This window comes from Leucoraja erinacea, chromosome 20 (assembly GCF_028641065.1).
Source record: "Leucoraja erinacea ecotype New England chromosome 20, Leri_hhj_1, whole genome shotgun sequence".
Lineage (NCBI taxonomy): Eukaryota > Metazoa > Chordata > Chondrichthyes > Rajiformes > Rajidae > Leucoraja > Leucoraja erinaceus.
The window spans coordinates 29,188,910-29,211,686 of record NC_073396.1 but is presented as its reverse complement, the minus strand read 5'-3'; the positions used below and the strand labels follow the sequence as shown (position 1 = coordinate 29,211,686).

The 22,777-nt window shown below is 43.1% G+C and overlaps 1 protein-coding gene across 1 annotated transcript in view; it reads left to right on the top strand.

Annotated features, from left to right (window-relative positions):
* grin2aa (glutamate receptor, ionotropic, N-methyl D-aspartate 2A, a) overlaps positions 1-22,777 on the top strand; it is a 267,870-nt gene that overhangs the window by 99,326 nt on the left and 145,767 nt on the right. The window contains exon 4 of the mRNA XM_055651745.1: positions 10,025-10,617. Coding sequence (XP_055507720.1) covers positions 10,025-10,617 — 593 coding nt within the window. The remainder of the gene's footprint in view (positions 1-10,024; positions 10,618-22,777) is intronic.

Genomic DNA, 22,777 nt, shown 5'->3' with positions numbered 1-22,777 from the left:
GTCAACATGGTCTCTCTCAATGAAGGCCAATACTCCTGTGCCATATCTGAGCATCATTATTTGCCTTAGACTTCATTAGTTGGGTACTGGCTACAGCCTAACTTTACTTGGAAACCATCTCGCCTCCTCCTCTCAATACTTTGTCGGAAACATTGAATTCAGTCCATATAATGTCGCAAGAAGTTATTGCCAATTGGAACAGTTAAAAATAGCACTTTCTTAACTGACAGACATGTATTACATAAGCTATGGCTGCATTACGTAAGGCACATTAGGATAGTGGTTAGTGCAAGAGCAAACCTGCATCTTGAATTAATGATCTGATGACATGGATTCAAATCCCACATGTCACCTGGAAATAGACACAAAATGCTGGAATAACTCAATGGGGCAGGCAGCATCTCTGGAAAAACGGAATAGGTGACATTTCCGGTCCTTATTCGAAGACCCTTCTTCAGACTCAGACTTCAAGAAATTCAGCTGCTCTTACCAGATTTTATAACTTCAGACTCATGGTCAACTACCCTTTGAAAAGCACTGAATAGTACATCAAAATAATAATATGAACAAAAAGGAAATGGGCAATCCAGTATTAACCCAGGCAACAGATCCTGATAGGGTAATATTATCTGTATAGGAAGGAACTGCAGATGCTGGTTTAAACCGAAGATGGAAACAAAAAGCTGGAGTAACTCACAGGTCAGACAGCATCTATGGAGAAAAGGAATAGGTGATGTTTTAGGTCGAGACCCTTCTTCAGTCTGAGAGTGAGGGGAAAGGGAAACGAGAGATATAGACAGTGAGGAGGAGAGATATAGAACAAATGAATAAAAGATATGCAAAAAAAAGTAACGATGATAATGGCAACAGGCCATTGTCAGCTGTGGCCTAGGTGAGAATGAGTATAGACAATGAGACTCAACAAGACGACTCTGAAGTCTGAGTCTGAAGAAGGTTCTCGATCCAAAACGTCACCCATTCCTTCTATCCAGAGATGCTGCCGGTCCCGTTGAATTACTCCAGCATTTTTTGTCTTTGACGACTTTGAAGCTGTTCCAGCCTGATCATCTCTGGACAGCTGACTGAGAAGTGGTGCCTAAACAGGGGGATTGAGGGAGCTGGCCAGATCAGATCAGTAAAGCAACAGCGTGACTTCATCATACAGGATCATAGTCAGATCTTTCAGCATTATCCCTGGATATTTCCTGTCACATCAATAAGACATATGTCATAAGTGGTGAGATGGAGAGCGGTGGAAGCACGTAGAGTCCATTTGGGCTTTTGAGGCCTGCAGCCGCTGCTGAGCCTTCTAGATGTCCGTGTTGTCCGTCCAGGAGGATGTCAGCACATATGGAAAAGAAACCTGCTAAATAGCATTTACACACACTTCCTTCAGTGTGATGAAGTCTGGATGTGAAAATCGACAATTGTTTTCCTGGTGTTCAGAGCCAGATTGTCATGAGCTGACTTTTGTAAGAAGCTCTGAGAGAGTAGCACCAGTTGCAACTTCAGGACTTCCTCTCTGGAAGCTGCATCGTCTCCCTTGCTAAGCGACCACAGAAGTCGTCAGCAAACGACAATAATGACAAAGCTAGGTGAAACTGTCATAGACATGAGACTCAACAGGACGACTCTGAAGTGAATCTTGAAATGTAACATTTTTTGCTTACAGAGATATTTAAAGATGAATTACAGTATGTGTAGAAACTGAAAATGTATTTATTTTAATGCAAAAAAGAGTGTGTGCTTTACGGTCACAGCTGAAGAAGTACAAGATATTAACTGCTTTAAATGTAATGGATGCAGGAAACAATTGGGTTTGATGGCATTATGCTGCAATACAAATTGTACTGAGTTGAATCCCACAAAATGTGTCAGCTGCAGGCTTTGTACCTATAAAGCATGCCATCAACACAAAGCTAGAATAGACCTGTAAATAAATTTACCAACTTCCTCCCCTGATGAATCTGGATTGAAAATCCCTTGTTAAGAAGCTCCCCCTGCAGGCCCCCTGGGAAGCCATGGATGTAAGCCCACAGAAGCCAAACAATAGACAAAGCAAAACTGTCATCCCCCCCCCCCCCTGAAAATGTATTTATTTTAATGCAAAAAAAGAGTGTGTGCTTTACGGTCACAGCTGAAGAAGTACAAGATATTAACTGCTTTAAATGTAATGGATGCAGGAAACAATTGGGTTTGATGGCATTATGCAAATTGTACTGAGTCGAATCCCACAAAATGTGTCAGCTGCAGACTTTGTACCTATAAATCATGCCTCTAAACACAAAGCTAGAATAGACAGTGCAAATTTACCTCCCCCTCCCCTCCTCCCTCCCTCCCCCCCCCCCCTCCCCCCCCACCCCCCCAGGCTGGAATGAGCAAAACACAAATAGTTTATTTTATTGCTCCAACACTTAATCAAATAGAGGTAGAAATGCACATCAGAAAACTGATGAAAACTCCGAAGGCAAAAAAATGCAATCTATTCTTTGCATTTTACATTACTTGCACCAAGTTAGTTCATATAATGCTCCCTGCAGGGTAAGCTGCTGCCAAGTGATATTCATTCCAACTGAGAATCGCTTCATTTCTTGCGCAAAAAAAGGGCAACATAATAGGATGGCTTTTAAATTATGAAGAGGTTTGATTTCCCAGAAATGGAGGAAATGTTTCTGGTTGCAGGGGATGGCAAAGTGCTAAATTCATCAAGGGATTCAGGGAAAAAAAAAAATTTATGCATCGAGTGGTGAGAATGTGGAAGAAGGGGCAGTTGAGGTAAATAGTACCAGATGAATTTAAGGATCAGTACATGAGGAGAAAGAAGGAGAAGAATATGTTAAACACAAAGTGCTGGAGTAACTCAGCGGGACAGGCAGCATCTCTGGGGAGAAGGAATGGGTGACGTTTCGGGTTGAGACCCTTCTTCATATGTTGCTTGGATGAGGGGCAGATGCACCAACTGATTACGCTGAATGGTTTGTTTCAGTGTTCATTTTTTACAGTGTTACACAAAGAGATGTGTAACAACAACAACCACGCACCCTGAGCAAAACGCACAAAGTGTTGGAGGAACTCAGCGGGTCAGTTGGCATCTGTGGAGGGGACAGATCAGGAGCCTTCATCAGGCTGGGTTGTATACCCATTCCCTCAACAGATGCTTTCTGACTCATTGAGTTCCTCCAGCACTTTGTATTTTACTCAAGATTCCTGCATCTGCTGTTCCTTGTGTCACCAACAATACATCTTGAGATTGGGTCCCCAAATGCTGATGATGTGTGCAAAAAATTCAGGGGTTCTGTGAGTTCTTTAGATTGTTGACTTTTTAACCAGAACTCAGTTTTTTTTCTCTTTGTCAATTTAGTACTATTTTTACTTGGCACAACAGCAAAGAGATGTTTTCTTGTCAGCGTGAGGTCAAACGCAAATTGGAGGGAACATAACCTCATATTTCACTTGGGTAGCTTGCAACCCAATGGCATCAATATTAATGTATCTAACTTCTAGTAAACCTTGCCTTCCCTTTCTCTCCGTCCCTCCCCCACCCTAGTTCTCAGACTTGTTCAACTGTCTTCCTGATTATTTTTGCTGCTTGTATGCCTTGGTGTCACCTTCCCCTCAGCCAACAATGAACCATTCCACATTCCCTTGATCACCATCTGCTTTGATCTGCCACTTCACACTTTAACATCCATACCTCTAGTCTCCCACTGCCCTGACTCTCTGCCTGAAGAAAGGTATTGACCCGAAACGTCACCCATTACTTCCCTCCAGAGATGCTGCCTGTCCTGCTATTACTCCGACATGTTGTGTCTATTTTCGGTGTACACTTATTTTCGGTCCTACACTTTTCTATACCAGCACAGTAAGACCATTATCATTTGGATCAATTACACTGTTTTACAGATGTTGGCCAGGGGATTCCCTAGGATTATTTCAGCAATGCAATGGAGGCTTAGATATCATTGTCATGGTGAACATCATTCAGTTATATTTTAAATTCTGTTTTAAATTGTTTTGATTTCCAAAAAGTGGGAAAGTTAAAATTCATCAGTGGCTTAGTGAGCTTCTTCAGGGAATTGCACAGCTGAACTGACGATATCTATATCTCTCTACATCACCATCTATATCCCTCGTTTCCCTTTCCTGTGACTTTCAATCTGAAGAAGGGTCTCGCCCAAATGTCACCCATTATTTCTCTCCAGAGATGCTGTCTGTCCCACTGAGTTAAGGCCCTGTCCCACTTTCCCGAGTTACTCACAAACTCTCCCGAGTTTTCCCCTTGATTCGAACTCGGGGAATGTCGGTAGCGAGCTCGTAGGAGGTCATAGGAGTGCGTAGATGTTTTGTAGCGGCTCGTAATGCCAGCCGTAGGAACTTGGGGCATCAGGTAAGCGGGACGTTTTTTCAACATGTTGAAAAATGTCCACGAGTTAAAAAAAAAAGCACCGAGTACCTACGAACGGCTATTACCGTAATTCTCCAAGTTCGAATCAACAGGAAAACTCGGGAGAGTTCGTGAATAACTCGGGAAAGTGTGACAGCGCCTTTACTGTAGCATTTTGTGTCAATCTTCAGTTTAAACCAGCATGTGCAGTTCCTGCCTACACACTAGTTCTTGTCAGTCAGGTCGATTGGCTGAAAAACCACAATATTTTTCCTGCTCGAACACACAGTTAAAATAACAGTCAAGATCCAATAACGTCATTGGGAGCTTATGGAAGAAAGATAAAACCTTCTGGCATTAGCAAGAGGTTCATCATGCTTGCTCAGAAGCAGATTAAAATCATTGCCTTGGGGCTCAGGTGAGTTTCATAAGCGATTTTAACCTACAACTTATGCAATTTCCACTGGGCCAGCTGTGTTAAAATTGCCATTAATGTTTTCAAAGTAATATTGGGAAGCGATTACCATATTAAAACCCCAGTGTTATAATCATCTTAGCAGATGGATGTCGAAACCATGAATCATGGTGACATAGAATCAACAGGCTTGTGGCCCACTGTGTCTGTGCCAGCCAGCAAGTTCTCATCTATACTAAGATAGACACAAAACGTTGGAGTAACTCATCGGGTCAGGCAGCATCTGTGGAGAAAAGGAATAGGTGACGTTTTGAGCACCTTCTTCAGATGTAGTGTATGCATACTAATCTACACTTAGCCTGTAACCTTCTGTACCATAGTTTTCAAGTTGATCATTTAAATATCACTTCAACATGATGAAAATATCTGCCTTCACCACTCCCTCAGGCAGCGTGTTCCAGATTGTAACCACACTTTAAGTGAGAAAAATGATTCCTCAAAATTCACACTAAATCTCCTCTCCTTACTTTGAACCCCTGCCCTGTCACAGACACCTCCATTAAAGGGAGCAGTTTCTCCTATATTCTTGCCTTTCATCATTTTGTAGACCTCAATTAGGTCACTGCTCAGCCTTCTCTACGTCAGGACAAACATACCTAGTCTATCGAGTCAGTAGTCACAAATGAAATGTTTCATCCTCGGCAAGGGCTAAGTGAAACTCCTCTGCACGCATTCTAGTCCAATATTTAGACATTAGACATTAAGATACAGTTTTGGAGCAGTCCCTTCGGCCCACTGAATCCATGCCGACCATTGTTCCCACAATTTACAATTTAACCAAAGTCAATAAACCTACAAACTTGTATGTCTTTGGATTGTGGGAGGAAACCAGAGGACCCGGAGGAGACCCACGTGGTCACAGGGAGAATGTACAAACTCCATACAAATAGCACCCATAGTCAGGATCAAACCTGGGTCTCTGGCGCTGTAAGGCAGCAACTCTACCACTACCCCACTGGGCCACCCTAATTTAGTCCTTCTTAGAGTGTGGAACCATAACTGCACGTACTCATACAATTGTGGATGCACTAACAAATATTTTATGTAGTTGCACCGAACCTCGCCATTCTTGTATTTTATACCACAGCTAACAAAGGCAAATCTTCTCTGTTTGCTATCGTAACGACTTTTTTTACCTGGTTGCTATCTTGAGGGATCCTTTGAGATGTGGACCAAGGTTCCCCTCTCTCACACTATGTGCTCGGACTTTATTAGTCTACCCAATGCCACATTTCTAATTTCATCAATTTATGAATGTATTTTGCCACTGAAGACTGTCTTCCTCATTGTCAACACCAGAACCAATTTTTATGCCTTCTGAAAACTTGTTACTAATACCTTCTACATTTAATTTAGATCCCATTGATGAATGTAACAAACAGCAAGAGTCCTAACACAAATGTATATGATACACCACCTGTCACAGGCTTCAAATCAAGAAATAATTTACCATCACTTTCCGCCTCCAATAGTCAAGGCCATTTCACGATCAATTTTGGTAATGGGCTAGAAACATAGACAGATAGAAAAATAGGTGCAGGAGTAGGCCTTCGAGCCAGCACCGCCATCCAATATGATCATGGCTGATCATCTAAAATCAGTGCTCCCTTTCTGCTTTTTCCCCATATCCCTGGATTCCTTTAGCCCTAAGAGCTAAATCTAACTCACTCTTGAAAATATCCAGTGAATTGGCCTCTACTGCCTTCTGTGGCAGAGAATTCCACATATTTACAACTCTCTGGGTGAAAAGTTTTCCTCATCTCAGTCCTAAATGGTCTACCCCTTATTCTTAAACTGTGACCCCTGGTTCTGGACTGCCCCGACCTCAGAAACATTGTTCCTGCATCTACCCTGTCCAATCCTCTAAGAATTTTATATGTTTCTATAAGTTTCCCCCTCATCCTACTAAATTCCAATGAATACAAGCCCAGTCGACCCATTCTTTCATAATATGTCAGTTCCACCGTCACAGGAATTAACCTGGTGAACCTACGCTGCACTCCCTCAATAGCAATAATGTCCTTCCTCAAACTAGGAGACCAAAATTGCACACAATCCTCCAGGTGTGGTTTGATCAGGGCCCTGTACAACTGCAGTAGGACCCCATTGCTCCTAAACTTAAATCCTCTTGCAATGAAGGCCAACATGCCATTAGCTTTCTTCACTGCCAGTGACTGATGTACAAGGATATCCAGGTCTCATTGCACCTCCCCTTTTCCTAATCTGACACCATTCAGATAATAATCTGCCTTCTTGTTCTTGCCACCAAAGTGGATAATCTCACATGTATCCACATTATATTGCATCTGCTGCATCTGCCCACTCATCCAACCTATCCAAGCCACCCTGCAGCCTCATAGCATCCTCCTCGCAGCTCACACTGCCACCCAGCTTGAGTCATTGGCAAACTTGGAGATGTCACATTTAATTCCCTCGTCTAAATTGTTAATATATTGTAAGTAACTGGGGTCCTATCTTTTGGAATATTCTTCTATATTGGGGCTTTTCAAAGATCTCAATAAAGTCCATATACATCACATCAATGGCTATGTAGACTATCTGGGTAACACAGTGGCACAGCGGTGGGGCTGCTGCCTTATAGCGCCACAGACCCAGTTTTGATCCTAACTAACAGGTGCTGTCTGTACGGAGTTTGTACGTTCTTCCTGTGACTGCATGGATTTTCTCCGGGTATGCAGGTTTGTATGTCAATTGACTTCAGTAAATTGTCCCAAATGTGTAGGATAGAATTAGTGTATGGGTAATCATTGGCCGACGTGGACTCGGGCCGAAGGGCCAGTTTCCACGCTGTATCTCTAAACTATACTAAATTAAACAAAACTATCCCTGATCAATCCCTATCTCTCCAGATTAGTCCTGTCCCTCAGAAATATTTTGAATAATTCCCCTATGAGTGATGTTAGACTCAGCGGCTTATTATTACATAGATACATAGACAATAGGTACAGGAGGTGACCATTCGGCCATTCAGCCAAGAACCGCCATTCAATGTGATTATGGCTGATCACCTGGTTTACCCTGCTGCCTTCCTTGAATAAAGATATCGCAATTGCTGTCCTGCAATCATTTTAAGCATTGTTTGAGGCCATAGAACGTTGAAGATTCCTGGCAGAACTCCAGCAATCTTTCATAGTACCCTATGACACATCTCATCAGGCCCTGGAGATTTACCTACCTTTAAGCATATAAATACTTCTAATATTTTCTGCTTTTCAATGGTAAATAGTTATAGATCTCAACAGTCCTCCTCCCCAAACATTCTTAACTACCACACCCTTCTCCATCATGAATACAGTTTCTATTGAAGACCTCGTCTGTGTTCAGTTCTAGATATAAGCAGTCAGAAGTAACTGATTTGCATTCATATGCCAGCTTTTTTTCAGAACTTTACACTTTACATATATTTCTATGCTGACAGTAGAGCAGTTATGATCTGAAACTTACTGTCCGCAAAAATGGTGGAAGATCAGTTTACAGGACGTTCAAAATGGTCGTGCAGAGATGCTTGATGGAAACTTACTTGCATGAATACATGGGAAAAGTAGGGAAATAAGATTAGTTTAGTTTAGAGATACAGCGCGAAAACAGGCCCATCGGCTCATCGGGTCTGCGCCGACCAGCGATCCCCATAAACTAGCATTAACCATATAACCATATAACAATTACAGCACGGAAACAGGCCATCTCGGCCCTACAAGTCCATGCCGAACAAATTTTTTTTCCCCTTAGTCTGCACTCATACCACAACCCTCCATTCCCTTCTCATCCATATGCCTATCCAATTTATTTTTAAATGATACCAATGAACCTGCCTCCACCACTTCCACTGGGAGCTCATTCCACACCGTTACCACTCTCTGCGTAAAGAAGTTCCCCCTCATATTACCCCTAAACTTCTGTCCCTTAATTCTGAAGTCATGTCCTCTTGTTTGAATCTTCCCTATTATCCTATACACTAGGGACAATTTACTATCTTTATCAAATCCAATTAACCTACAAACCTGTATATCTTTGGAGTGTGGGAGGAAACCAGAGCACCCAGGGAAAACCCATGCGGTCACAAGGAGAACGTACAAATTCCTTACAGACAGCACCTGTAGTCAGGATTGAACTTGGGTCTCTGGCACTGTAAGGCAGCAACTCTATCTCTGTGACCCTGCCATCCCTTTTCTTTACCAGGATTTGGCATGGACTAATTGGGCTGACAGGCCTCCCTCTTAGCCATAATAATTCTGTGATTCTTTGATTTTGTATTACCAGCAGAGCCTTAATATGTTGAAGCCCTTTGGCTACTTAATGGATGCCAATGATTGCTGCCAAGTAGTTTTGAATGGACTATATGAAATTATTCTGTCGAAGTATTCTCAGCAAATTGCAGTGAAAAAACACAATGAGTTGGGCTGGATCAATTGGCTCCGTTCAGAGAAAGGCATTAACTGTTGTAATGCAGCCTCATTGTACCTAATGGAAAATTGATCTCTGTGGTTAAAGATAAGAAAACGTGTAAAGCATGATGTGTTGAACAATGATAATTGCCAGAGTGTGCATAGAAAATCAAAAACTATAATTGTGCGCTGTTGAATGTGAAGTTTTTCCTTCTACCATTCTGTCTTCTTTAACGATTCTCCTTAATGCCCGCCCCATTGGCCATCTCCCTTAATGTACACTCTGTATAGTATATACTGCCTCTCTACATTATATTTGCCTTTGAAATGTTTGATGTATATCTTTCCATAACTAATGGGCGGCTTGGTGGCGCGGTGGAAAAGTTGCTGCCTTACAGCGCTTGCAGCGCCAGAGTCCCGGGTTCGATCCCAACTATGGGTGCTGTCTGTACGGAGTTTGTACGTTCCTCCCGTGATCGTGTGGGTTTTTTCCAAGATCTTCTGTTTCCTCCCACACTCCAAAGACATACAAGTTTGAAGGTTAATTGGCGATATAAATGTAAATTGTCCCTGGTGTGTAGAGGGTAGTGTTAATGTGTGGGGATCGTTGGTCGGTGCGGACTCGGTGGCTTGTTTCCGTGCTGTATCTCTAAACTAAACTAAATTAATCCACAGTTATCTTCTGTAGTCTGTCAGTAGTATTGGCTGCATTTCTTTTCCACAGCTTATCGTTAAATTATTTTGTAATCTCTATTACAGGATCAAAAGTCAACATTCTTCCAGTTTGGAGCTTCCATCCAGCAACAGGTTGAAGTGATGCTTAATATCATGGAAGAATATGACTGGCATGAGTTTTCCATTGTAACCAGCACCTTCCCTGGATACCATGAGTTTATTAGTATATTAAAATCCACCGTCGAAAATAGTTTTGTCGGCTGGGACCTTCTAGGCATCATCACATTAGATGCCGTTGATGGGGATTCAAAGGCTCAAATCCAGTTGAAGAGAATCCAGTCATCAGTTATCCTGCTGTACTGTTCGAAAGACGAAGCTGTTTTCATACTGGAGGAGGCCCGTTCCCTAGGGCTCACCGGCTTTGGGTTCATCTGGATTGTGCCCAGCTTGGTAACGGGTAACACAGACATCATACCTGCGGATTTTCCAGCTGGGCTGATTTCCGTGTCGTACGATGAATGGGACTACTCCATTACAGAAAGGGTGATGGATGCTGTTGGTATCATTACCACTGCTGCTACCGCCATGATGGAGCAATTTGGATACATCCCTGAAGCCAAAACAAGTTGCTATGGACAGTTGGAAAGGAAGGTCCTTCCATTGTTTTCCTTGCACAAGTAAGTACCTGATGCTTTGCTTTTTTGCTGATTTCACCTAAAATATATATATAACCTTATATTAATAATAAACTGGTATTATATAAGGAATCAAATGGATGGATATTGTGGGAGAGAAAATTCTTCTTTATTGTTATATAAGCCTGAAGGCATGGGTCCATCACTATATTTGGATTTTTAATCCAATTGCTGTTATAGCTGATTCCTCACACAGAAGTAAATAAATCATAGAATTTATCAGCTATGGGACTCATTTCTAGCAGCTGACTTCAAGGTAGGAATTTGAGAGACTTTGAAGGCTCTGCCATATTTCCTTATAGGGCTACGACTGGAATCAGGTTGCACTGTGCAATATCACGATATTTAGAATAAAGCAAGGGGGAAGTGTTAAAATGCTCTTGCTGCATTTTTACTGTGTTCGTATTAGTAGTTTTAACACCTCACTGTAACCACTTGAAACACATTTTATACAATGGGCAGGGAGTGGGAACTGACCAAACAAACATGTCAAAGGACAAATGGACAGTTAATCTATTCTCATTATAGTTCATTTTTGTAGATTTTAGTTACCTATCCTAATGTTGCTCAGTATGGGTTTTTTCTTTGACAATGCTCCTGTGACACAAATGTGTCAAAAGAATTAGATAAATCCAGGCTGTTGAAATTGTCCAATGGTCAATTTTCATTGACATCAGCAATTGTCTCATTCATAACCTCTGTTCTGAACATGATATGAAACATCATCTATTGATAACTAGGTCATGAGGAGGGGTAGCCTGCAAAGATATGGCATAGTTTCAAGGTATCTATGATTTCTTCTGAGTTTATTCACAAAGACTATCTTTTGAAAATTCCTACTGCATGACTTAGTATTGATATTCGTATTAGTTTATTACCGTCATGTGTGTAATGGAATATTGTGAAAAGCTTTTGTTTGCTACAATGCCATGTGTGATTACACTCAAGCCAAACACAAGTACAACAGATAGAGTGGAGAAAAATACCAGAATACATTTATCAGGCATTGTAGCTTAATTGTTCCAGAGAAAAAGTGCACTGTCTGTAACGAGGTAGGTTGGAAGATCGGGATGATATCCTAGCTTATACAAGAATCGTTCAGAAATCTGATAACAGAGGTGAAGAAGCTGTTCAAGAGGCTGGTGGTACATACTTCTAAGCTTCTGTAATTCTCCTGGCGGGAGAGGGGAGAAGAGGGAATGACCGGGCTAAGAACAGTCATCGATTTTGTCGGCTGCTTTCTTGAAACAGCATGAAGTCAATGATGGGCGTCTGGTCTGTGTGATGGGCTGGGTTACATCCACAACTCTCTGCGATTTAATGCGGTTTTGAGCTGAGCTGTTCCCAAACCGAGCTGTGATGCAACCCGATTGTACGCTTTTTATGATGCATCTGTAGAACTTGATAAGAATCGTTGGAGACTTGCAACTTTCCATAGTCTTCTGAATGAGGTAGAGGCGATGGTGTGTGTTTTTGGCCATAGTTTCAATGTGGTTGGTCCAAGAATGATTGTTGGTAATATTTACATTGAGGAACTTGAAGCTCTCAACTCTTTCCACCGGCACCATCGATGCTGATTCAGGCATGTAGTCCACCATGCATCCTGAAGTCAATAGCTAACTCTTTCCTATTGTTGGCATTGAGGGAGAGGTGGTTTCCCTGACACCATTTTGTCCAGACAGTTGGTAACTTGTGTTGGAACTTTTTACCCACCAACTAACAAAAGCTTATTAATGCTGCCCTGCTATCATCTAAACACAGGGAGTTGTTTGATTACTGAAAAAGAAAAAAATTGCAGCAATAAAGAAATAAGCATTTACAGTATGATTTTCAAAACATCCTGAAGTTCTTTGCAACCAGTTAAATAATGTTGAAATGTGATCACTATTGGGCTGCATGAAAACTGACAGCTAACTTGCATGCAGCAAGTTCCCATTAATAGCAACTTCTAGATAATCTGTTTGAAACATAAATGTTGTCCATGGGGCAGCACGGTGGTGCAGCAGTAGAGTTGCAGGCATACAGCACCAGAGACCCAGGTTCAATCCTAACCACAGGTGTTGTCTGTATGGAGTTTGTGCATTCCCTCCATGACCGCATGGGTTTTCTCCAGGTGCTCCGATTTCTTCCCACAGTCCAAAGACGTACAGGTTTGTGGGTTAGTTGGCTTTGATAAAGATTGTAAATTGTCCCTAGTGTGTAGTGCTAGTGTACGGAGGTTGCTGGCTGGTACAGACTGGGTGGGCCGAAGGGCCTGTTTCCGCTCTCTATCTCTAAACGAAACTAAACTAAACTAAATAAACATTAGGATTAAATCTTTTGCTCTTAAAACTCGGGACTTGAAATTATATTCTCTTGAGAGAATGTCATGGCACCTTTATAAAGACAGCACCTTCCTTAGTGCTCCCCATTCTGAATTTTAGAGTTTAAGCCTCAAGTCTAGGGCTATAACATGGTACCTACTGGTTCAGAGAAAACGGTGTTACTAAATGAGTCACTATTAAAATGAGCTATTTCAAATCATGAGAGGAATAGATTGGGTAGATGCACAGAGTCTTTTGCCCAGAGCAGGGGAATCGAGGACCAGAGGACATAGATTCAGTGCTCCCCATTTTGAATTTTTAGTCCCGAGTTTCAAGGTGCAGGGAAAAAGATTTAATAGGAATCCGAGGGGTAACTTTCTCACACAAAGGGTGATGGGTGTACCGAACAAACTGCCAGAGGAGGTAGTTGAGGCTGGGACAATCTCACCGTTTAAGAAACAGTTAGACAGGTACATGGATAGGACAGGTTTGGAGGGATATATAGACCTAGCACAGGCAAGTGGGACTAATATAGCTGGGGCATTGTTGGTTGGTGTGAGCAAGTTGGGCCGAAGGGCCTGTTTCCCCACTATGACAATGACTATAACTGGATTACACAATTGGAATGATTTATGGGCCTGGCCCAGTTAGGTGACTTTTTAAGCGACTGCAGGAGACTATGAAGTGTGACATGGTCGCCACACGTTCGTGGGTGGTTGCCAGGGAGTCACCTTCATGGTTGTGAGGAGTTCCCGCATTCTGGGAACTAGTCGCGGCCTCCTTATGACCAGAATGAAGCCGCCATGGAGAGTAGCGAGAATTCTCGTGCCGTAGGCGCAGTGGTAGTGGGTTGCCAGGAGGTCGAAGGTTGTCGTAGGTTGTAGCCGGTGCTGACTCATTGGGAAAAAAGTAAGTAAGTTTATTTTAAAAAGTAAGTACGTTTATTTAAATAAAAACGTAAGCAGTAGTTTTCAGAACCAAGGATAACGACCAATAATGTTAATGTCCGCCGAACTTCACAGCCGAGTATCTCTGGCTTCTAAAAGTTGTCTCCGCACCTTCTCCCCCCTTCTCCCCCTCACACCCCTCTGTCCCCCCCTCTTTTAAAGTACTTATGTGACCCTTCCCGTACACTGTGCTTTCACCGTCTTAATTACAGTGCCAACCTTCCTGTTCATCATGGTGTGTGTCTGTATCACATTGGCTTTGCACCGTGTGAATTTCACTCAGACAGCGCTCCCCCCGCTTGCCCTGTCCCCCGCCTGCAATACAGTCGCCGGCAGTCGCCTTAAAAATCACCTAGGTGGGACAGGCCCATTACACAGCTCCTTCAAAGAGCTGGCATAGTTATGATGGGTAAAAATTCCTCTTGTGCCGTACGATTCTATGAATTACACGTCATTCTGGGCCTGCTTAGTTTGCGATTAAAATATAAATGAGGAATTGTCATTAACAACAGTTCTTTACAGTGGCAATGTCAGCTTTTACTTTAGACTTTAGACTTTAGAGATACAGCGCGCAAACATTGGCCCACCGAGTCCACACTGACCAGTACACTAACCTACACACACGAGGGAAAACTTACCAAAGCCAATTAACCTACAAAACGGTACATCTTTGGAGTGTGGGAGCAAACCGCAGCACCCGGAGACGAACCACACGGTCACAGGGAGAACGTAAAAACTCCACACAGACAGCACCCATAGTAGGAATCGAACCCGGGTCTCCGGCGCTGTGAGGCAACAACTCTCGCCCCGCTGTGCCGCCCTACCTTATCAAAACAAGGCAGCTGCTAAATACTAAAAGCCAGTGATAGATTTGCAACATATTTCTACTACTATTGTTGTCCAAACGATACCACCAAGAGCACATGCAATCTGCTTCTGTTTTACTCATGGTTATTTCTAATGGGATGCAGAAGATGGATTATTTTAGTCAATGTTTGGGGAACTGTGTATGAAGGCCAAGACTGATGATTTATGGTGATGATTTAATAAGAATAAATAGTGGCGTTAGGATATTTAAATTTTAACTGGGGGGGTGCAAATAACATATAGTGCCCATGTCACAAGTAGTTTATATTTTTTATAAGCCCATGGATCACTGTCAAACATGCTGTTCACAAACCATTTTTACTTTGCAGCTGCAGCTACAAATAAAAAAATCAGTGTAACTACAGATGCAGGTAAACATGAGGATGATCAATACGAAAGCAATCAGTAAACGGCACACCATCAGTAAAGGGTGTTGTACGGTGCTGGAACCATCTTGCAGTCCAGTAGGTCATCACATGAATTTAGTCCATTAGACAACTCTGCCAATCCCCCTGGCCAATCTTCCCAGTGCAGGCATAGACTATGTCAGGCAATTTTGCTTCACTGAAATGGCCAATGCAGCCTTGATTGCTTTTGTAAGGAATCAATGGTGGGTCCGGAGATGCAGGATGGTTCCCAGATCATCACAAGGACATGGAGTCTCCCAGGCCTTGGTCTTGCCACTTCTCCCTTTACCCTGCTTCAGTTGTGCCCAAACCCTTAAACTATGAGGGCAAGGCCTTTGCTGCAGCCGCAGCCTTTACACTGCAATCATGCCCGAGGTTACATTGATAGTTTGAGACAGTTTAAGAATAAGGGGTAAGCCATTTAGTACGGAGACGAGGAAACACTTCTTCACGCAGAGAGTTGTGATTCTCTGCCACAGAGGGCAGTGGAGGCCGGTTCTCTGGATACTTTCAAGCGGGAGCTAGATAGGGCTCTTAAAAATAGCGGAGGCAGGGGATATGGGGGGATGGCAGGAATGGGGTACTGATTAGGGATGATCAGCCATGATCACATTGAATAGTGGTACTGGCTTGAAGGGCCGAATGGCCTACTCCTGCACCTATTGTCTTTTGAATTACAAGAAAGCAGGATCAGCCAATTTGCAAATAACAAGCTTCCTCAAACAGTTTGGTGTGTTGTTCAGTCCCTGTAAGTAGTGAGCGGTAGAATACAGGAGGGGTGGGAGGGGATGGTGCTGGGACTTGAGCATTTTATTGGGGGAGTGGGATTGCTGTGTGGGCTGTCATAGACTCGATGGGTCAAAATGGCATTCTTCCATTTTGTAAGGTAATATGGAAATACGATCCATTTTAGTAATGTTGGCCGAAGTACTGACTTGACATAGTTTCATGAGATCCTTAACTTTAGCTGTGAAAGCAGGCAAGAGTCTGAGTTCCACGTCTCATTTGTAAGCCACAACACCATCAGGGTCAGCCTAGGTTTCTCTGCTCGAGGCACATGGACGCTTGCTTTGCGGACTGTAAAGCAAGAGAGCTACCAACAGGGCCAGCACAGTATTGTTCACTAGAAAATCATGGCCAGAGAAATGAGACTTAAGGACCTGTCCCACTTGACCGTCATTTGAGCATTACGCAGGTGGCATGCGAGGATTTTGAGAATTCCAAAATCCTGGGGCGTTGCACGCTACCGCACGTTTCACCACGCACCATACGCGCGTAATGCACACCACGCGCGGGTCGTGCGTCATGATGCGTAAATTATGTCGCGTAAATGACGCGCAAATAACGCCCAAGTGGGACACAATGGTGGAGCTGCTGCCTTGCAGCGTCAGAGACCCAGGTTCGATCCTGACGTCGGGTGGCCTCTGTGTAGAATTTGTGTGTTCTCTCGGTGACTGCATGGGTTCCTGTTTCTTCCACGTAAATACCCCAAAGATTTACTTTAGACTTTAGAGAGACAACGCGGAAACAGGCTCTTCAGCCCACCAAGTCTGTGCTGACTCCGTATACTAACACTATCCTACACTCTATTGACAATTTATAATTCTACTAAGGCAAATTAACTAACAAACCTGTACGTCTTTGGAGTGTGGGAGGAAATCGGAGCACCCAGAGAAAATCCGCGCGGTCACAGGGAGAACGTACAAACTCTGTAGAGACAACACCCATAGTCAGGATTGAACACAGGTCCCTGGCGCTGTAAGGCATCAACTGCGACCCTAAATTGGCCTCTGTAAATTGCCCATCGTGAGACAGCAGTGGAAGTGAAAGTGGGATAACATAGAACTCATGTCAATGGATTATCGATGGTTGGCATTGACTTGGTGGGCTGAAGGGCCTGTTTCAATATCTTTCAATCTACCTATCAATTCAATCAAAAAACCTCAGATTAACCAGACCAGGATGCCATGGTGTAGGTTAAACCTAACGTATTGTATGGGTTCTATCATCATTACTCACTTAAGTGTGAAATAAGACAATTACATGATTGATTCTTCTAATTACAGTGTTGACATGATGCAATCAGACTTGAAATGTTTATGAAAGATGGAAGATGAGAAATAGTGTCATTTCCAAGCCTATAGTTATTGTAACATCTGTGAGAGAACTTCTAAGAAAGTGGGCGGCACGGCATGGTGTTGCAGAGGTAGAGTTGCTGCCTTACAGCGTCGGAGACCTGGGCTCGATCCTGACTACGGGTGCTGACTTTACGGAGTTTGTACGTTCTCCCTGTGACCGCGTGGGTTTTCTCTGAGATCTTCGGTTTCCTCCCACACTCTAAAGACGTACAGGTTTGTACGTTAATTTGCTTGGGGTATGTGTAAATTGTGTAGGTTAATGTGCGGGGATCGCTGGTCGGCGCGGACTCGGTGGGCCGAAGGGGCTGTTTCCGCGCTGTATCTCTAAACTAAACTAAATAGATAATATTGGCCCAAAAGCTCCTGGGACAAAACTCCTGGGAATGGAATGGGTGAAAAGTCTGATTTCTTCCTGGGCCAACGGGAATGCGGAAAGTAGTTTTCAAAATCATTTGTCTGGACTTGCTGTGAATAAATCCCTTCCTGCCATCCGCTCTAGTTGGCAGATTGTGGTCCGACTTGGATTGCTTGGGCCCATGTTCAAAATGACGTACTTATCCCACTGCCAAAACTGAGGATTAAAGGAAATGGAGCAGGACTGGGTCATACAGTCTCTGAAGCTGTCACATTCGTGGCCACTTTGACTGCATCCGCTTTTAATGTGTACCACCATTCAGTGATTCCTTAGAGATCTAGTTATATAGCAAGATAGACATAGGAAGCTGGAGTAACTCAGCGGGACAGGCAGTATCTCTGGGGAGAAGGAATGGGTGACGTTTCGGGTAGAGACCCTTCTTCAAATCAATCTCTGTTTTGAATGTACACAATATCTTAATAACAATAGCCCTCCTCAGTTTCAATTTCCAAAGATTTTAAACTTTGTGAGTGAGAAATTCCTCCTGATTTAAGTACCAAATATCTGAATCCTTATCCTGAGCCTGTTCCCTCAGGTTTTAGATTTCCAACCAGAAACAGCCTCTCAGTTTCTGCCCATCCCAACTCCCTCAGAACCGTATATATTTCTGTGGTATTTGGAAGGACAATAATTCTAACTTATAGCAGCGTATGGGAGAAATACCAAATGCTTCAATCTGTTTAAGTGGATTGAGAACAGGCTCTTCACATTGTTTCCACCAAAGAAATGGCAGTGGTTTGGGTAAAACATGTGGAATGCCCTGTCGTATACATGTTAGTGATGTTGCAACAGGATGCAAAGGGGAGAAGTACAATGAATGAAAGACAGCCAGAAGCCAACTGATGTAGTCAACCTTTTTGAGTGACATTTTCAATCTCTCATGAGTTTCCATGTCGTTTCATCTTGACTGTGCAAATCCTCAATGTATCTTGAAAGGCCTGCAATTCTGATGGATGCTTGAATATGCTGCATCTTCATAACACCAGTGACACATGAAGACGGTTGACGCTACCCTGGGAGTCTGGCAGACGTCCCTGATAGCTTGTTTGATCCATTAGCACCTATGATCTGTTACAGCTCACCGCGAGGTGATGAATATTTTCTCTCAGGAGACTGAGCAGAGACCGCTTATAGCTTTGTCGCTGGTGAATTGTCCAGTCAATTGATCTCAATGATATTAATCCCATCAGACTCCTGGCCTCAATCTGTCTACACCATCATTGGATTGAAAGAAACCCCCTCCGAGAAGTAACCTTAGTCTCCAGGAGTTACGTTATTTGTGTCTTCTGAAGGCAGAAACATATAATGCTGAATATGAAAGATGTGTCAGCAAGATTTAGACACATTGGGTTGAATATTAGCAGAAAGGTTGTCATTAAGGATTTAATGTTATGTCACTTTTAACTGCCAGGCATAATTGTAACACTGCCAGTTGACTTCCTGCTCAGAATAGTTGTAAACAAGGTACAGAGGAGACATCAGTGAGCGGTGTGTTGGTTTCCTTAAAATGATTCATGGAGGCATTTGAAATGGAGGTAGGTACATTTTTGAAAGAGGGTCTGTCTGTCTGCCTCTGTCTTGCAAATTCATCTCTTCCCCTCCCCTGGCTTGACTTGCCCATTATCCTTTTAACCAGAAATGCTGCATGTCCCGCTGAGTTACTCCAGCATTTTGTGCCTATCTTTGGTTTAAACCAGCATCTGTAGTTCCTTCCTATACATCCTTCACCGCTCCTCTGTCCACCAATATTTTTTGCCTAAGATAGACACAAAATGCTGGAGTAACTCAGCGGGACAGGCAGCATCTCTGGTTAGAAGGAATGGGTGATGTTTCGGCTCGAGACCCTTTGACCTCAAACGCCACCCATTCTTTCTATACCAAGATGCTGCCTGTCCCGCTAAGTTACTGCAACAGTTTGTGTCTATCTTTGTTGTAAAGCAGCATCTGCAGTACCTTCCTGCACAATCTGCCCTGTCTCTTGTTTCCTGTCTCACCACTCCCCCTCTGCTCTTTATATTGGCTATCTCTGCTCTCCATTCTTAGACCTGACACAGAGACCCAAACCATTCCTTTCCATCGCAGATGCTGCGGGACTCGCAGAATTCATCCAGCTTGTTTGTTGCTCCAGATTCCAGCATCTGTAGTCTCTCATGCTCAATGATTCAATGCTTCTTTATGTCTCCATTATCCTGAGAACATTCTTCTTGGTTTTAGTTCCCCTGCCAACAAGGGGAAACATCATACATCTATTCTGCCATGGCTCAATAAGACCATCTATTCTTTTTTCTAAATATAGTATGTAGGCCTATTTTGCTCATTCAAAACATCCAGATACCTTTTGTACAGTGCTGGCTAACACAAAAAGCTGGAGTAGCTCAGCGGGCCAGACGCATCTCTGGGGAAAAGGAATAGGTGCTCCCTTCCTTAAGTAAAGAGAGCAGAACTGTGTATGATATTCCAGGTGTGGTATCATCAAAGCTCTGTGTGGTTACAGCAAGCTTGCAACGAGTCTAAATTCCAACATTGGTCAGACGGGCTGGGCGATCCATTTCTGTGTTGGTTATTTATTTATTTTTTGCAGGTTATAGACATCATTGCTGAGACTGGCATTTATTGTCCCTCCCTTAATGCCCAGGACTGAGAAACTGAATCAGCTATATTGGTTGCTCTCAAGTCACTTGTAGGCATAACGCGTATACATGGCAGATTTTCTTTCCTAAAGGACACTAGTAAACTAGCTGGGTTTAGTGTCAATTCAATCTAATAGCCTGATTAAGCTCCACTGCTGCCATGCGGGTTTGATCAGATGAACCCAGATGAAGGATAGGCGCTCAGTCACCATCCCACCTCTCAATTCTTCTATTCAAACTATTTTTGTAAAGTTTTAGAACTCCTGACACAATAATCTTGTCGTGTAAATTATTGTGTCCTTTCCTGTCTTTTACCCTCCCTGCAAAATATGTTCCCTGACCTCTAACTTAAAACCTATCATTGGGTGGCACAGTAGTGCAGCGGTAAAGCTGCTGCCTCACAGCGCCAAAGACCTGGGTTCGATCCTGATCACGGGGGCTATCTGTGCAGAGATTGCACCTTCTCCCTGCGACTGCATTGGGTTTTTCTAGGTGCTCTGGTTTCCTCCCACACTCCAAAGCCGTGCAGGTTTGGAGGTTAATGGGCTTCTGCAAATTGCCCCTAGTGTGTACGATGTGAAAGTGGGATAACATAGAACTAGTGTACGTGGACTCAATGGGCCTCACTGTATCTCTAAACTAAACTATGCTAAACACGTACCATTTTGCTGATATTTGCATTTAATTCGATGTAATGTATCTGAGGTAATATGTAGACTCCCATTGCAAATGTTTCATGTCCCTGGACAGTTCAAAGTGCATAATTCATTTGCAAGGACTTGCAGTCTGTTGCTGCCTAGGGCAGTACATGCTGCTGAGAAACATAAAGAGCCCGTCCCACACAGCATCGACCTGCACCACTGGACACTGCTTCTCTGTATTATGTGAACCCACATCAAATGGAATATTTTTCAAGGACATAATCACTTCCCAAGTTCAGGAGAGGTTTACAAACCATGCTAGCTTTGTTCTCTTGGTTCACGACACCATCGGTACACTTCAGTGCTGCCAGACAGCATGCTGTAAATCCTTGCTGCAGAAAGAAACATATTCAATAAGACCTTTTTAATTCAGTTTTGCTTCATGCACAAGGAATAGATTTACTGCGCCATTGATTTCAGCTTGTACAGCTTCTAAATCCTATTGCCCCTTGCTGCTGGAAATCTAGACTGAGGTAAAATTGTCGGGGTTCAGTAAATCTCCATCTTTATGGTGCTATATGGCAGCAACTGAGGAGGGCATTAAGCTGTCCGTTGGCTTATTAGTTTTGTGATTACCGTTCACTTCATCAGAAATAAACAGGCAAATGTCCATCCATGCAGCCGGTTGCAAGACAGGCTTGCTTGCGAGATGGACACTAAATGCTGGAGTAACTCAGCAGGCCAGGCCGCATCTCTGGAGAGAAGGAATGGGTGACATTTCGGGTCGAGACCCTTCTTCAGACTTTTGTGAACTCCAGCATTTTGTGTCTATCTTTGGTTTAAACCAGCATCTGCAGTTCCTTCCTACACGTTTGCTTGCAACATCCTCAGAAGTATCTAATGTAATAGATGACTTTGATCCAATAGACAATCCATCCCACACAGCTGACTCCCATTCCTTGAAGAATGGACAATATTCCACTATTTATAAATCTCTATTTGCATTCAATTGATTTATACAGTATTATATTATGTCAGGCCAAACGTTATAGGTTATTTTTTCAGTAAGAAAGATCTTTCATCTAAAATAACTGTTGAGAGGAGAAAAGCAGCATGATAATGGACCTTATGTTACCTGGTGTGTTTATGAATGTTATGCAAGAATCTTGCCAACATCAAAGTACCAGACAAAGTGTGTAGGAAGGAACTGCAGATGCTGGTTTACACTGAGGATGGACACAAAATGCTGGAGTAACTCAGTGGGAGAGGCAATATCTCTGGAGAGAAGTAATGGGTGAGGTTTCTGGAGGGTCTTAACCTGAAACGTCTTCCATTTCTGCTCAGCAGAGATGCTGCCTGACCCCCTGCGTTACTCAAGCATCTTCGCAGTACCAGATATTTTTTACGTGGTAAAGAAACCTAGCTTCCCTGATAACTCCACTGTCTTGAAATTATTGGACTTCTTACAGATCCTCGTAATGTATGACCTGAATCTTGCTCCACAGACACTGGGACAATTAGAACCATTGGTTGAATTGTGTTGTAGCAAGGAACTGTAGATAGACACAAAATGCTAGCGTAACTCGGCGGGGCAGGCAGCATCTTTGGAGAGAAGGAATGGGTGACGTTTCGGGTCGAGGCCCATCTGAAACATCACCCATTACTTATTTTAAATGTGTGTCCTTCTGATCACTCTCTGCACTCTTGGACTCATTGGCAAGTTCAGGGTTGTTCTGTAATTCCTGAATGAGAATCCAGGATGCGCTTAACATCTGGCGCCTTAGGTTTATGCCT